The following is a 13,426-nucleotide window of genomic DNA, read 5'->3' on the forward strand; positions in this document are numbered from 1 at the left end:
GTGCCATTTAAAAACCATAAGTGCTAGTGACTCCATTCCTTTTTGTGGTTGTAGGGGCTGTTGATAAGATTACACTAAAACAAACCTGATCTCTCTAGGACATTCAGAAGCCAAGTTATAAGCCCACAAATGTGTAACTGGACTACTTCTTTAAAGTGACACCAGATCCGGTGACCTTTGGGACATGGTTTGACCCCCTTAGGAAACTGCGATCATCATGAAACGTTCAGATCACTTACAACTCAATAGATTCTACCTTTCTGTATTGTTTCAGCCTGATTGGACCTTGTTTTCACACAAATGAACCCAGAATGATGTGAAATTGTGCTTCGTGCAACATAATTCTGGGTGCCATTTAAAAACCACAAGTGCTAATGTCTCCATTCCTGTTTGTGGTTGTAGGGGCTGTTGATTGGAGTACACTAAAGCAAACCTGATCGCTCTAGGACATTCAGAAGTCAAGTTATAAGCCCACAAATGTGTAACTGGACTACTTCTTTAAATTGACACCAGATCCGGTGACCTTTGGGATATTGTTTGACCCCCTTAGGAAAGTGCTATCATCATTAAACGTTCAGATCACTTACAACTCAATAGATTCTACCTTCCTGTAATGTTTCAGCCTGATTGGACCTTGTTTTCACACAAATGAACCCAGAATGATGTGAAATTGTGCTTCGTGCAACATAATTCTGGGTGCCATTTACAAACCATAAGTGCTAATGACTCCATTCCTTTTTGTGGTTGTAGGGGTTGTAGATTGGAGTACACTAAAACAAACCTAACCTCTCTAGGACATTCAGAAGCCAAGTTATAAGCCCACAAATGTGTAACTGGACTACTTCTTTAAATTGACACCAGATCCGGTGACCTTTGGGACATGGTTTGACCCCCTTAGGAAAGTGCTATCATCATGAAATGTTCAGATCACTTACAACTCAATAGATTCTACCTTCTTGTAATGTTTCAGCCTGATTGGACCTTGTTTTCACACAAATGGACCCAGAATGAAGTGAAATAGTACTTCGTGCAACATAATTCTGGGTGCCAATTACAAACCATAAGTGCTAATGACTCCATTCCTTTTTGTGGTTGTAGGGGCTGTTGATTGGAGTACACTAAAATAAACTTGATCTCTCTAGGACATTCAGAAGCCAAGTTATAAGCCCACACATGTGTAACTGGACTACTTCTTTAAATTGACACCAGATCCGGTGACCTTTGGGACATGGTGTGACCCCCTTAGGAAAGTGCTATCATCATGAAACGTTCAGATCACTTACAACGCAATAGATTCTACCTTCCTGTAACGTTTCAGCCTGATTGGACCTTGTTTTCACACAAATGGACCCAGAATGATGTGAAATTGTGCTTCGTGCAACATAATTCTGGGTGCCATTTACAAACCATAAGTGCTAATGACTCCTTTCCTTTTTGTGGTTGTAGGGGCTGTTGATTGGAGTACACTAAAATAAACTTGATCTCTCTAGGACATTCAGAAGCCAAGTTATAAGCCCACACATGTGTAACTGGACTACTTCTTTAAATTGACACCAGATCCGGTGACCTTTGGGACATGGTTTGACCCCCTTAGGAAAGTGCTATCATCATGAAACGTTCAGATCACTTACAACTCAATAGATTCTACCTTCCTGTAACGTTTCAGCCTGATTGGACCTTGTTTTCACACAAATGGACCCAGAATGATGTGAAATAGTGCTTCGTGCAACATAATTCTGGGTGCCATTTACAAACCATAAGTGCTAATGACTCCATTCCTTTTTGTGGTTGTAGGGGCTGTTGATTGGAGTACACTAAAATAAACCTGATCTCTCTAGGACATTCAGAAGCCAAGTTATAAGCCCACAAATGTGTAACTGGACTACTTCTTTAAATTGACACCAGATCCGGTGACCTTTGGGACATGGTTTGACCCCCTTAGGAAAGTGCTATCATCATGAAACGTTCAGATCACTTACAACTCAATAGATTCTACCTTCCTGTAACGTTTCAGCCTGATTGGACCTTGTTTTCACACAAATGGACCCAGAATCATGTGAAATTGTGCTTCGTGCAACATAATTCTGGGTGCCATTTAAAAACCATAAGTGCTAATGACTCCATTCCTTTTTGTGGTTGTAGGGGCTGTTTATTGGAGTATACTCAAACAAACCTGATCTCTCTAGGACATTCAGAAGCCACATTATAAGCCCAAAAATGTGTAACTGGACTACTTCTTTAAATTGACACCAGATCCGGTGACCTTTGGGACATGGTTTGACCCCCTTAGGAAAGTGCTATCATCATGAAACGTTCAGATCACTTACAACTCAATAGATTCTAACTTCCTGTAACGTTTCAGCCTGATTGGACCTTGTTTTCACACAAATGAACCCAGAATGATGTGAAAGTGTGCTTCGTGCAACATAATTCTGGGTGCCATTTAAAAACCATAAGTGCTAATGACTCCATTCCTCTTTGGGGTAATGGGGGCTGTTAACTGGAGTACTATAAAACAAACCTGACCTCTCTAGGATATTCAGAAGCCAAGTTATAAGCCCACAAATGTGTAACTGGACTACTTCTTTAAAGTGACACCAGGCCCGGTGACCTTTGGGACATGGTTTGACCCCCTTAGGAAAGTGCTATCATCATGAAACGTTCAGATCACTTACAACGCAATAGATTCTACCTTCCTGTAACGTTTCAGCCTGATTGGACCTTGTTTTCACACAAATGAACCCAGAATGATGTGAAATTGTGTTTCGTGCAACATAATTCTGGGTGCCATTTAAAAACCATAAGTCTAATGACTCCATTCCTTTTTGTGGTTGTAGGGGCTGTTGATTGGAGTACACTAAAATAAACCTGATCTCTCTGGGACATTCAGAAGCCAAGTTATAAGCCCACAAATATGTAACTGGACTACTTCTTTAAATTGACACCAGATCCGGTGACCTTTGGGACATGGTTTGACCCCCTTAGGAAAGTGCTATCATCATGAAACGTTCAGATCACTTACAACTCAATAGATTCTACCTTCCTGTAATGTTTCAGCCTGATTGGACCTTGTTTTCACACAAATGGACCCAGAATGATGTGAAATTGTGCTTCGTGCAACATAATTCTGGGTGCCATTTACAAACCATAAGTGCTAATGACTCCATTCCTTTTTGTGGTTGTAGGGGCTGTTGATTGGAGTACACTAAAACAAACTTAACCTCTCTAGGACATTCAGAAGCCAAGTTATAAGCCCACAAATGTGTAACTGGACTACTTCTTTAAAGTGACACCAGGCCCGGTGACCTTTGGGACATGGTTTTACCCCCTATAGGAATGTGCGATCATCTTGAAACGTTCAGATCACTTACAACTCAATAGATTCTACATTCTTGAAGCGTTTCAGCCTGATTGGACCTTGTTTTCACACAAATGGACCCAGAATGATGTGAAATTGTGCTTCGTGCAACATAATTCTGGGTGCCATTTACAAACCATAAGTGCTAATGACTGTTGGGTTATTTTAGCAGCAGAGGTTACCTAGAGTGAATCACAAGCACAGGTGGAAGATATATAACTTTTATTTTGTCTCTGCAGAGGGAGAAATGCGAAAACCAAGAATGAACCAACCCAGTGTGGAGTTCAGCAGATCTCAAAGAGCTGCTCCTTCTGTGCGCCTTTTATTCAGTTACAGAGTTTCATAACACATTCCTTTACTAGTGATAAGTGACAACTTTATCCGGGAAGTTATTTTCTTTCCTCTTGGTGTTCCAGGCTTTACGCCAAACCGGGAGTTCGACTATCTGGTGGATGACCTTCAGCAGGGTCGATCTGACCCCAGTAAGGATACATGAACTTTGGAAACATATTGCGGATGTTCCCCAATAAATGATAAAAAATACAAACGTAAGTAGGTACGTGTTAACTGTGATTACGTGAGACTATGACCTTCATCATTCATCATGTGAGGATACAGAAAGTGCATTACCAGCTTTTCTCTATCATTCCCCCCTCAAATGCAGTTTCTGTCTTGAGTACAACAACACAAAAGTGAATCATAAAGTGACAGATTACATGAATAAAGGTGACAGATTACATGAACCAATATAAGTCATAAGCAATAAAGAGTATACGTCAAAGGTTAAATGAAAGCTGAAAAACAACATCATCCAAATAACAGTCACATGTCATGTGGTTTGCGTCACTGGAATCATAAAAACAGCTTTAATCGGTTACATTCTCGTAGATATGAGCGTCTTCTCTCTGCATCATGAAGAAATGTTGGATCATAACATTTGTCATAGTTTTGGTCATCATGCTCCTAGCACAGGGAATAACACATCCTGCAAAGATGAAAATCAGCAAGAAAAACACAACAAAAGGCATCAAAAACTTCATCAGGATGTTAGACTAACTTCCGGAGGTCAGCCAGGTCATCAGATCCCAGGAGTAAGCTGCAGATTCTCGAGCCTTGAGGAAATCTCCTAATTTCGTAACACGATCATGGATCAAAGTCCAGTTGCCACGGGTCGAAGGTAAATAGGTACAGCAATGTTCACCTATAACGGTGCAAAGGCCGCCTCTGGATGCGAATAGAGAGTCCAGGGCGAGTTGGTGTTGCATCAGCATAGTTCTCATAGCTTGCTTCTCGGGATCGTTGGCCAGGAGGGCGGTGACGTCGGTGAGGATGCTAGTAATGTTCTCCAGAGACCACCAAACTTCATTCATCCGGTGCATTAGACTGGCAGTGCCAAAGCTCGGGAAGATGGTGAAAAGGAGTCCATAGGCATCATTGTAGAGTGGAGTGCGGCCGCTGTTTGCAGAGAACGGCACATAAGCCTGGACTGGCTTAAATTCTCTTTTCTTCAGCTCCTGTGTCGTCAGTTGGACCCCTTCCTCACTAAACACATATGAGGAGGGTTGTAGTCGAGCCAAACTACAGGTGCCACACCAGTCTTTGGGCAAATACAGGTACAGGGTGTTGCCGCACTTCCAGATGTATCCATCAGGGGTCCCCATCCCACGGGGTGTAGGGACGTCTAGGAGATGATCTGAAGTATTCCAAGGAGGGTAATACGGATGGCCAGTCAGTTCAATGCTCAGGTGGGTGAGGTTCAGGTAGGCAATGGGCAACTGTCTTGTTGGTTGTGTAAGAGTAAGTGGCTGGCAGAGTCCAGTGCCTGGACAAATGGTGGAATGAGGAGCAGCAGTGTGGGATGGAACAGTCTTGTGTGGGCATTCGTTGTAGGGTGTAAGCATGAAGCAGACAAATTGTATCAGTCATGCTGATGGGAACAGCAGTCATTGTGGGATTTTCTTGGGAATGATGGGGAATCCAGGAGCAGGCATAACAGCTGTCATTAAAACCTAGTCTCCGTGCAGTCAGATTCACCATCTGGTACCAGGTGTTGTGTAGGGCATTGTGGGGGTCAATTGCAGAACGTTGAGGTCGGGAAACATGATGTCGGGAGGCAACGTAGTATCCTCGTAGGAACCAGTAGAGGGCCAGGAACACCACTATGTAGAACAAAATCCTTGCAGTCATCACGGAAGGCGGTGGAGAGGCCATCTGAATTAATAGCCTTCCCCTAATGGGAAGTTTGACCGCTAGACGTCAGGGATCTTTCACCTGTGTGTTCTTCACCCCCGTTGAGACGAGGTGGTACTAAAAACCACGACCCCTTTGAAGTTGGTCTTCCCCCTGACGCGTGTCTATTGATTCAGATGCCTCTGCAGTTTGCAGTGGGAGAGATGAATCCAGGAGGGTCGTTCAGCGATCTTGACCGCAGTGAGAGTGGCTAGCAGGACTTGGAACGGGCCTTCCCACTTAGGACTGGTCCAGTTCTTTCTTTTAATGACTTTGATGAAGACCCAGTCTCCTGGCTTGACGATAGGTGTGTTTTCCTGTAAAACAGAAGAAGAAAGAGGCCAGGTATTTGCAGTTTGGGACTCTTTGCACAAAATGATCTTTTTCATGTAGTCAGCTAAAGTCAACTCTTCTTCAGCCTTCTGTAAGTCTTTGTCAACTAGAGGTAACTTGTAGGGTCTGCCATAGACAATCTCAAAAGGATTCAGACCTGAACCTGTAGGTGTAATCCTCATATAGAGTTTTACCAAGTCTAAACATTCTGGCCACGGTCTTTTTGTCTCTTCCATGCATTTCCTGAGTCTACTCTTTATGGTCCCATTATTTCTTTAAACGAGACCAGCGCTCGCGGGATGGTATGCGCAGTGGTTCTTTAGTTTAATGCCCAAATGGGCAGCCATGTTCTGGATTACGTCATTTACAAAATGTGGGCCATTGTCCGAGTAGATCAGTTCCGGGATGCCATGATTAGCGATGATGGTTTTGCATAGAGCTTTTGCCACTGTTAGTGCATCATTTTTAGCAGATGGAATAATTTCAACCCATTTAGAAAAAGCATCAATGATTACCAAGCAGTATTTGTAGGATGCACTTTGTGTCAGTTCAATGAAATCCATGTGCAAAACCTGAAAGGGTTGTGACGGCTGGGGAAACTGTCCACGTTTGGGTCGTATATTTCCCTGAGGATTGTGTTTAACGCAGGTTAAACAAGACCTGCAAAAGTTTTTGAGGTAGGACTCAAGGTTGTAAGTTGTGAAATGCTGCTGAATTAAGTGAGTCACCCCCCCTGTTGACACGTGACAAGGCCCATGTGTCAAAAGGGCCGCAGCTTTGAACAACGATTTAGGTAGGACAGGTTTCCCATTCACAACAAAAAGCCCATCTTGTGACAACACGGCACCCCTTGTTTTCCACAAATGTTTTTCTGCAGCCGGTGCATGTGACTGCATGTCAGCCAGAACAGCAGTTTCCTGTACAGCGAACAGGTCGGAACAGCCAAAATCACCCTGGGCTGCAGCTTTAGCAACCTGATCAGCCAACCTGTTCCCACAGGAAACTGTCTTTCCCAGAATCGTGAGCTTGACATTTAAAAAGCGCGAGAGAGGAAGGCAGAAGAACAGCTTTAAGGAGTCTAATTAAAAGCTGAGAGTGTGTAATCGGCTTCCCCGTAGAAGTGACCATGCCTCTGCGTTCCCACTGTTTAGCAAAACAATGAACTGTAGAAAAGGCATATTGGCTGTCTGTGTAAACCGTGAGAGGTCTGTCAGAGGCAAGTTCACATGCTCTTGTCAAAGCAATGATTTCAGCAGCTTGTGCAGAAAAATGTGATGGCAAAGATTTGGCCTCAATAATTGTGTCAGGCAACTGTACAATGGAATAGCCCGTTTGAGTAACTCCAGTAACAGTTTTAGAGCTTGAGCCATCCACGAACCACACCAATCCATCAGGGAGAGGCGTGTCCTTTAGGTCAGGCCTGGGCAGCTGTAAGCTGTCAGTTGCCTCCACACAGTTGTGAGGGTCACCATCCTGTGGAGTGGGCAGCAACGTTGCTGGATTTAAAGTGTTGCAGCGTTGGATGGTGATGTGAGGCTGTGAAATCAAAAGTGCTGTGTAGCTGAGAGTGCGGGCTGGAGACAGGAGACCCAGTCTCCCTTGCAGCAGGAGCACATCAACAGCATGAGGAACAAGGAGAGTGAGAGAGTGAAACAAGACTACGTCAGCGGAGCAGGAAACAGCTAATGCTGCAGCAGCAATAGCCTGTACACATGCAGGAAGAGCCAAAGCAACTTGATCCAACTTCTTAGAATAGAAAGCAATTGGTCTGTGTTTTCCACCATGCAGCTGCAACAACACTTGAGTCATGAATCCGTTTTTACAATCAACAGTCTGCACAAAAGGCTTTGTGTAATCTGGCAACATCAAAGTTGTGCTGGAATGAATGTCCTGTTTTAATGACATGAAAGCAGCTTCTGTGGCAGCTGTCCATGTGAGCTTGTCTTTCATCTCTAGTTTCTGACCATGAATCATTTCAGACAGAGGCTGTGTTTTCTCAGCATAATTAGGAATGTACTGCCTGCAGTAATTAGCCAAACCGAGAAATTGCATCATTTGTTTCTTAGTCAAAGGTTTAGGTGTGTTCAAAATCGTGTCTCGTCTGCCTTGTTGAATCTGTCTCCCTTCTCCTGACAGGGTGTGGCCTAAGTACTGGACAGATGTTTTAATCCATTGTAGCTTCTTCTTGCTAACCTTGTTTCCAGAGTTATGAAGATGACGTAACAGCGTGAGAGAGTCTGCCAAGCAGGACTCGGGGTCATCTGAAGCAACAAGATCATCGTCAACATAAAACAAGGATTTGGGATTTATCAGAGCACTGAAAATCCGCCAAGCAGTTAGTGATTGCTTGCGTGAAAATGGTGGGGCTGTCAGCAAATCCCTGAGGCAGACGATTGAAGGTGTACTTGGTGTTTTTATAGGTGAAAGCAAACCAAAACTGTGAGTCTGGGTGCACAGGAATGCTGAAAAAGGCATTACTCAGGGCAACGACTGAAAAGTATTTCCTGGACGGCTTCAGAGAATTTAGCAAAGTGTGTGGATCAGGCACATTTGGTGCACGCGTCTGCACAGCTGAATTTACCATTCTGAGATCTTGAACCATGCGCCATGTTTTCCCATCAGCCTTTTTAACAGGCCAGATGGGCGTGTTACAGGGAGAATCAGGGCAAAGCCTGATGATGCCTGCCTGCAACAAATCAGAAATTACTGGTTTGATGCCTTGTTCAGCCTCCGGTGACAAAGGGTACTGTTTAACTCTAGGTCTAAAGTACGATTTAGGAGTGATCTGTACAGGAGGGATAGAAGTCAGGAGACCAACATCTGTGGGGCCTTGTGACCACAAGGCGGGTGGGATTTGTGCGAGCTGATTTTCATCCTCCTCACTGAGGAGGAGCGTTTCTGAAAATCACTGCAAAGGGTCAACAGCAGGCATGCAGTGCAGCAGAACGAGCAAAGGGAGGCGGTATAAGCCCGTGCTTGGGCTATACTGCCAATCATCAGAATCATGAAAATGAGTAGAAACAAAGTCAGAAGCTCTAGTAGCTTTCTCAACCATGTGACCCAAACATTCCAACCGGGTGGAGCTATTTCTAGTTAAAGAAATATGAGGTGGGGTAGACACATCATGAAAAGGTGTAACCACGGTAGGAAGCAACACTGAAGCGACAGAACAAGCATCACCATCGGTAATTAGGTGTGTGGTGGACAGCACAACAGGGGAATAGGAGAAAAATGAATCCTGATAAGTGTGGTCAACGTCAGGCCTGAGAGCCATCGTCACGTGCAGTTTGATGATGGGCATCTCAATTTTAGAAGGATTTGGGAGCACTGACAGTGCAGTGTTCATGAGGAGCTTTGATTGAGCCAAGTCGTCAATCACAGGGCGCAGGGAGTAGTACACTCCCTGTGAATCAGGGTGGTCGCTCTGCAAAAAACATTCCTCACTTTCATCTGTACGAATAGCACGCATACCATTCCCAACGGGAACGACTGATATTTTGAACGCGGACATCAGATCTCTGCCCAAAAGATTGAGTGGGCAGCTGGGGGCCACGACCACAGAGGCTCTTTTTCTCCAACCTGTTACGGGATCCACCACAGACACAGGTTTAGACAGTGGGGAGCGGGTGAGAGCTCCGTCTGCAGATTTAACCAAAATAGTATTTCTAGACTCAGGGAGCTTTATTCCCGAAGAAACAACAGTCCGACATGCTCCCGTGTCGCAGAGAAACTCTAGGGGGCGACCTTGAATCATAAGTTTAATGAAAGGTTTTTCTGTTAACACAGTGAGCAAATCCCAAGCACCACAGCAGTCCACCACAGATGCATCATCCTGATCCTCCCTACAAGCGTCTCCTAGTCAGTGTTGGGAGTCAGCTCCAGACTCCTGTCTGGAACGGTGACCATCAGGTCGACGGGGGGTCCGGGATTTATTAAATCCGCCCCTGCCACCCCTTTCTCTATTTTGGCCTCGTGAGGCAGAGGGACAATTATGTGAAATATGGCCAGTTCCACCGCAAGTCCAGCAGGTGGGGCCATTTGAGCTATTTTGAGCTCTCCATTTCCCTTGGGCTTCCTGACCACGTCTCCGAGGCTTAAAGCCTTTCTGAGCGTGTCCCTGCTGATAAAAGATGTCACCGGCTTCCTCCTCAGCTTCCTGGCCAAGGAACACTTGAGTGTCTGGGGAAGAGTTTTCAGATTTTTTCTTTTTCAAAAGAACTTTTTAACTCAGGTTTTATATCTTTCCCTTTCTTTTTATAAGATGTTCCTGGTTTCTCATCAGTATCACTCACAGAAGGTGGGGCAGAGGCACCACCGATATCATTCACAGACGGATACAGATTAGGCGAAAGGGTTCCCTCAGCAGGCTGTGGAGCCTGGTAGGGAGGGGGAGGCGAGAGTGATAGATCATCACTCAGCTTTTTCAGGACATAAGCATCCTCCTCTGAACCTTTTTCACTGCTCTTTTGATGGTCTTTCTTTTTCTGAATCCCTGCCTTTCTTTTTTCTGTCTCCTCCATCCACAATTTTGCAATCTTCAATTTTTCTTCTTTCCTTGACTTATCCTTTCCAGCTGCTGTCAGAACTTTTGCCTCATACACGAGCACTAAATCCTTCCATTGCTGTCCCTTCAGTTTACCATCAACTTTGTATTTCTTATTCCATTCTTTCATATATTTTAGGCTATTAGGGAACCTGTTATACATGTATTTTAAATCTCCCTCCAGTTGTTCAGCTGATGTGATATTTCCCATTTTAGCTCAGTTGCAATATTTGAGTTATATTAATTGGTCTGGTAAGATCAGCGGGGATAACACCGTACAGTTCCAGAAAGATCAATATTAGTAATATGATCAATGCAATGTTGGTAACGAGTAGAATTGTGAATTTAGAAATCATAGATTAAACTGTTTATTTCTATGTTATGGCGTCGGCGGTGATCGTATAGTTTTTAGTCTTGTGTCCCTGCGGTGTCTATTTTATGCACCTATATTTTGAGCTCATACGCTTTCCTGATCTAATGACAGAGCAAAAAACCTTTAAAATCCACACAGCCGCTCCTTGCAGTGCCCGTCCACACCGTTCGTTAACACAGTCAGGTTTCAGGTGTGAAATGGCATGCACAGGAACAATATACTGTGCCTATTATTCCTTGTACCCACTTATTGTGAGATACTTCTCCTTTGATTCTGCTGTTCTGTATTTTTACTACCGGCCTGGCGTTCTTTATCTCCCAGGAGGTGGTTTTAGATTTTCTCAAAATCTAATCCGTTACAACCTTGTCCAACCCTTCGCTTTATTTCAAACTATTTCATAGCGGCATTACTCCGGACAAAAGGCTCAATACCCGACTCTACGTCAGCAGTTTAAAGCGTCCTTTAAACCTGAACAGCAGAATTTACCCTCTCTGTCTAGGACCCTTAGTTTTAAAAGTGGAAAAGCGTAAACCAGAGTTATCAAAGTTTTCAACTTACAAACTCCCCCCTGTGCGAGCGATTCAGACTGAGTCGATCGCACGGGAGACGGCAGAAGAAGGTGTCCGGCAGAGCTAAGTCAGCTGGCCAGTGGAGCAATTCAGCAGCCTGGACTTTCCAAAAGGATGGCGCCTTGCAGCCCTCCGGCGAAGACCTCCCGCGCCGGAGCTCCGTGCGTCGAGTCACGGCACCAGAAATGTTGGGTTATTTTAGCAGCAGAGGTTACCTAGAGTGAATCACAAGCACAGGTGGAAGATATATAACTTTTATTTTGTCTCTGCAGAGGGAGAAATGCGAAAACCAAGAATGAACCAACCCAGTGTGGAGTTCAGAAGATCTCAAAGAGCTGCTCCTTCTGTGAGCCTTTTATTCAGTTACAGAGTTTCATAACACATTCCTTTACTAGTGATAAGTGACAACTTTATCCGGGAAGTTATTTTCTTTCCTCTTGGTGTTCCAGGCTTTAGGCCAAACCGGGAGTTCGACTATCTGGTGGATGACCTTCAGCAGGGTCGATCTGACCCCAGTAAGGATACATGAACTTTGGATACATATTGCGGATGTTCCCCAATAAATGATAAAAAATACAAACGTAAGTAGGTACGTGTTAACTGTGATTACGTGAGACTATGACCTTCATCATTCATCATGTGAGGATACAGAAAGTGCATTACCAGCTTTTCTCTATCAATGACTCCATTCCTTTTTGTGGTTGTAGGGGCTGTTGATTGGAGCACACTAAAACAACCCTGACCTCTCTAGGACATTCAGAAGCCAAGTTATAAGCCCACAAATGTGTAACTGGACTACTTCTTTAAAGTGACACCAGATCCGGTGACCTTTGGGACATGGTTTGACCCCCTTAGGAAACTGCGATCATCATGAAACGTTCAGATCACTTACAACTCAATAGATTCTACCTTCCTGTATTGTTTCAGCCTGATTGGACCTTGTTTTCACACAAATGAACCCAGAATGATGTGAAATTGTGCTTCGTGCAACATAATTCTGGGTGCCATTTAAAAACCATAAGTGCTAATGTCTCCATTCCTGTTTGTGGTTGTAGGGGCTGTTGATTGGAGTACACTAAAGCAAACCTGATCGCTCTAGGACATTCAGAAGCCAAGTTATAAGCCCACAAATGTGTAACTGGACTACTTCTTTAAATTGACACCAGATCCGGTGACCTTTGGGACATTGTTTGACCCCCTTAGGAAAGTGCTATCATCATGAAACGTTCAGATCACTTACAACTCAATAGATTCTACCTTCCTGTAACGTTTCTGCCTGATTGGACCTTGTTTTCACACAAATGAACACAGAATGATGTGAAATTGTGCTTCGTGCAACATAATTCTGGGTGCCATTTAAAAACCATAAGTGCTAATGACTCCATTCCTTTTTGTGGTTGTAGGGGCTGTTTATTGGAGTATACTAAAACAAACCTGATCTCTCTAGGACATTCAGAAGCCAAGTTATAAGCCCACAAATGTGTAACTGGACTACTTCTTTAGACACCAGATCCGGTGACCTTTGGGACATGGTTTGACCCCCTTAGGAAAGTGCTATCATCATGAAACGTTCAGATCACTTACAACTCAATAGATTCTACCTTCCTGTAACGTTTCAGCCTGATTGGACCTTGTTTTCACACAAATGAACCCAGAATGATGTGAAACTGTGCTTCGTGCAACATAATTCTGGGTGCCATTTAAAAACCATAAGTGCTAATGTCTCAGTGCTATCATCATGAAACGTTCAGATCACTTACAACTCAATAGATTCTAACTTCCTGTAACGTTTCAGCCTGATTGGACCTTGTTTTCACACAAATGAACCCAGAATGATGTGAAAGTGTGCTTCGTGCAACATAATTCTGGGTGCCATTTAAAAACCATAAGTGCTAATGACTCCATTCCTTTTTGGGGTAAGTGGGCTGTTAATTGGAGTACACTAAAACAAACCTAACCTCTCTAGGACATTCAGAAGCCAAGTTATAAGCCCACAAAGATGTAACCGGACTACTTCTTTA

At 43.9% G+C, this 13,426-nt stretch overlaps 1 protein-coding gene across 1 annotated transcript; it reads right to left on the bottom strand.

Annotated features, from left to right (window-relative positions):
- Positions 1-3,636: 3,636 nt before the first annotated feature.
- On the bottom strand, positions 3,637-11,728 carry LOC139070241 (uncharacterized). Its single transcript, XM_070551965.1, has 2 exons — positions 11,711-11,728; positions 3,637-8,181 (listed from the first exon to the last, which is right to left on the bottom strand). The coding sequence occupies exon 2, from the start codon at positions 7,973-7,975 to the stop codon at positions 6,899-6,901; it is 1,077 nt and encodes a 358-aa protein (XP_070408066.1). The 5' UTR covers positions 7,976-8,181; positions 11,711-11,728; the 3' UTR covers positions 3,637-6,898.
- Positions 11,729-13,426: the final 1,698 nt, after the last annotated feature.

This window comes from Nothobranchius furzeri, chromosome 6 (assembly GCF_043380555.1).
Source record: "Nothobranchius furzeri strain GRZ-AD chromosome 6, NfurGRZ-RIMD1, whole genome shotgun sequence".
Lineage (NCBI taxonomy): Eukaryota > Metazoa > Chordata > Actinopteri > Cyprinodontiformes > Nothobranchiidae > Nothobranchius > Nothobranchius furzeri.

What these genes read in the sequence shown, in the direction of transcription:
- LOC139070241 (XM_070551965.1), bottom strand. Translation starts at nt 7,975, where the DNA reads ATGATGCAATTTCTCGGTTTGGCTAATTACTGCAGGCAGTACATTCCT.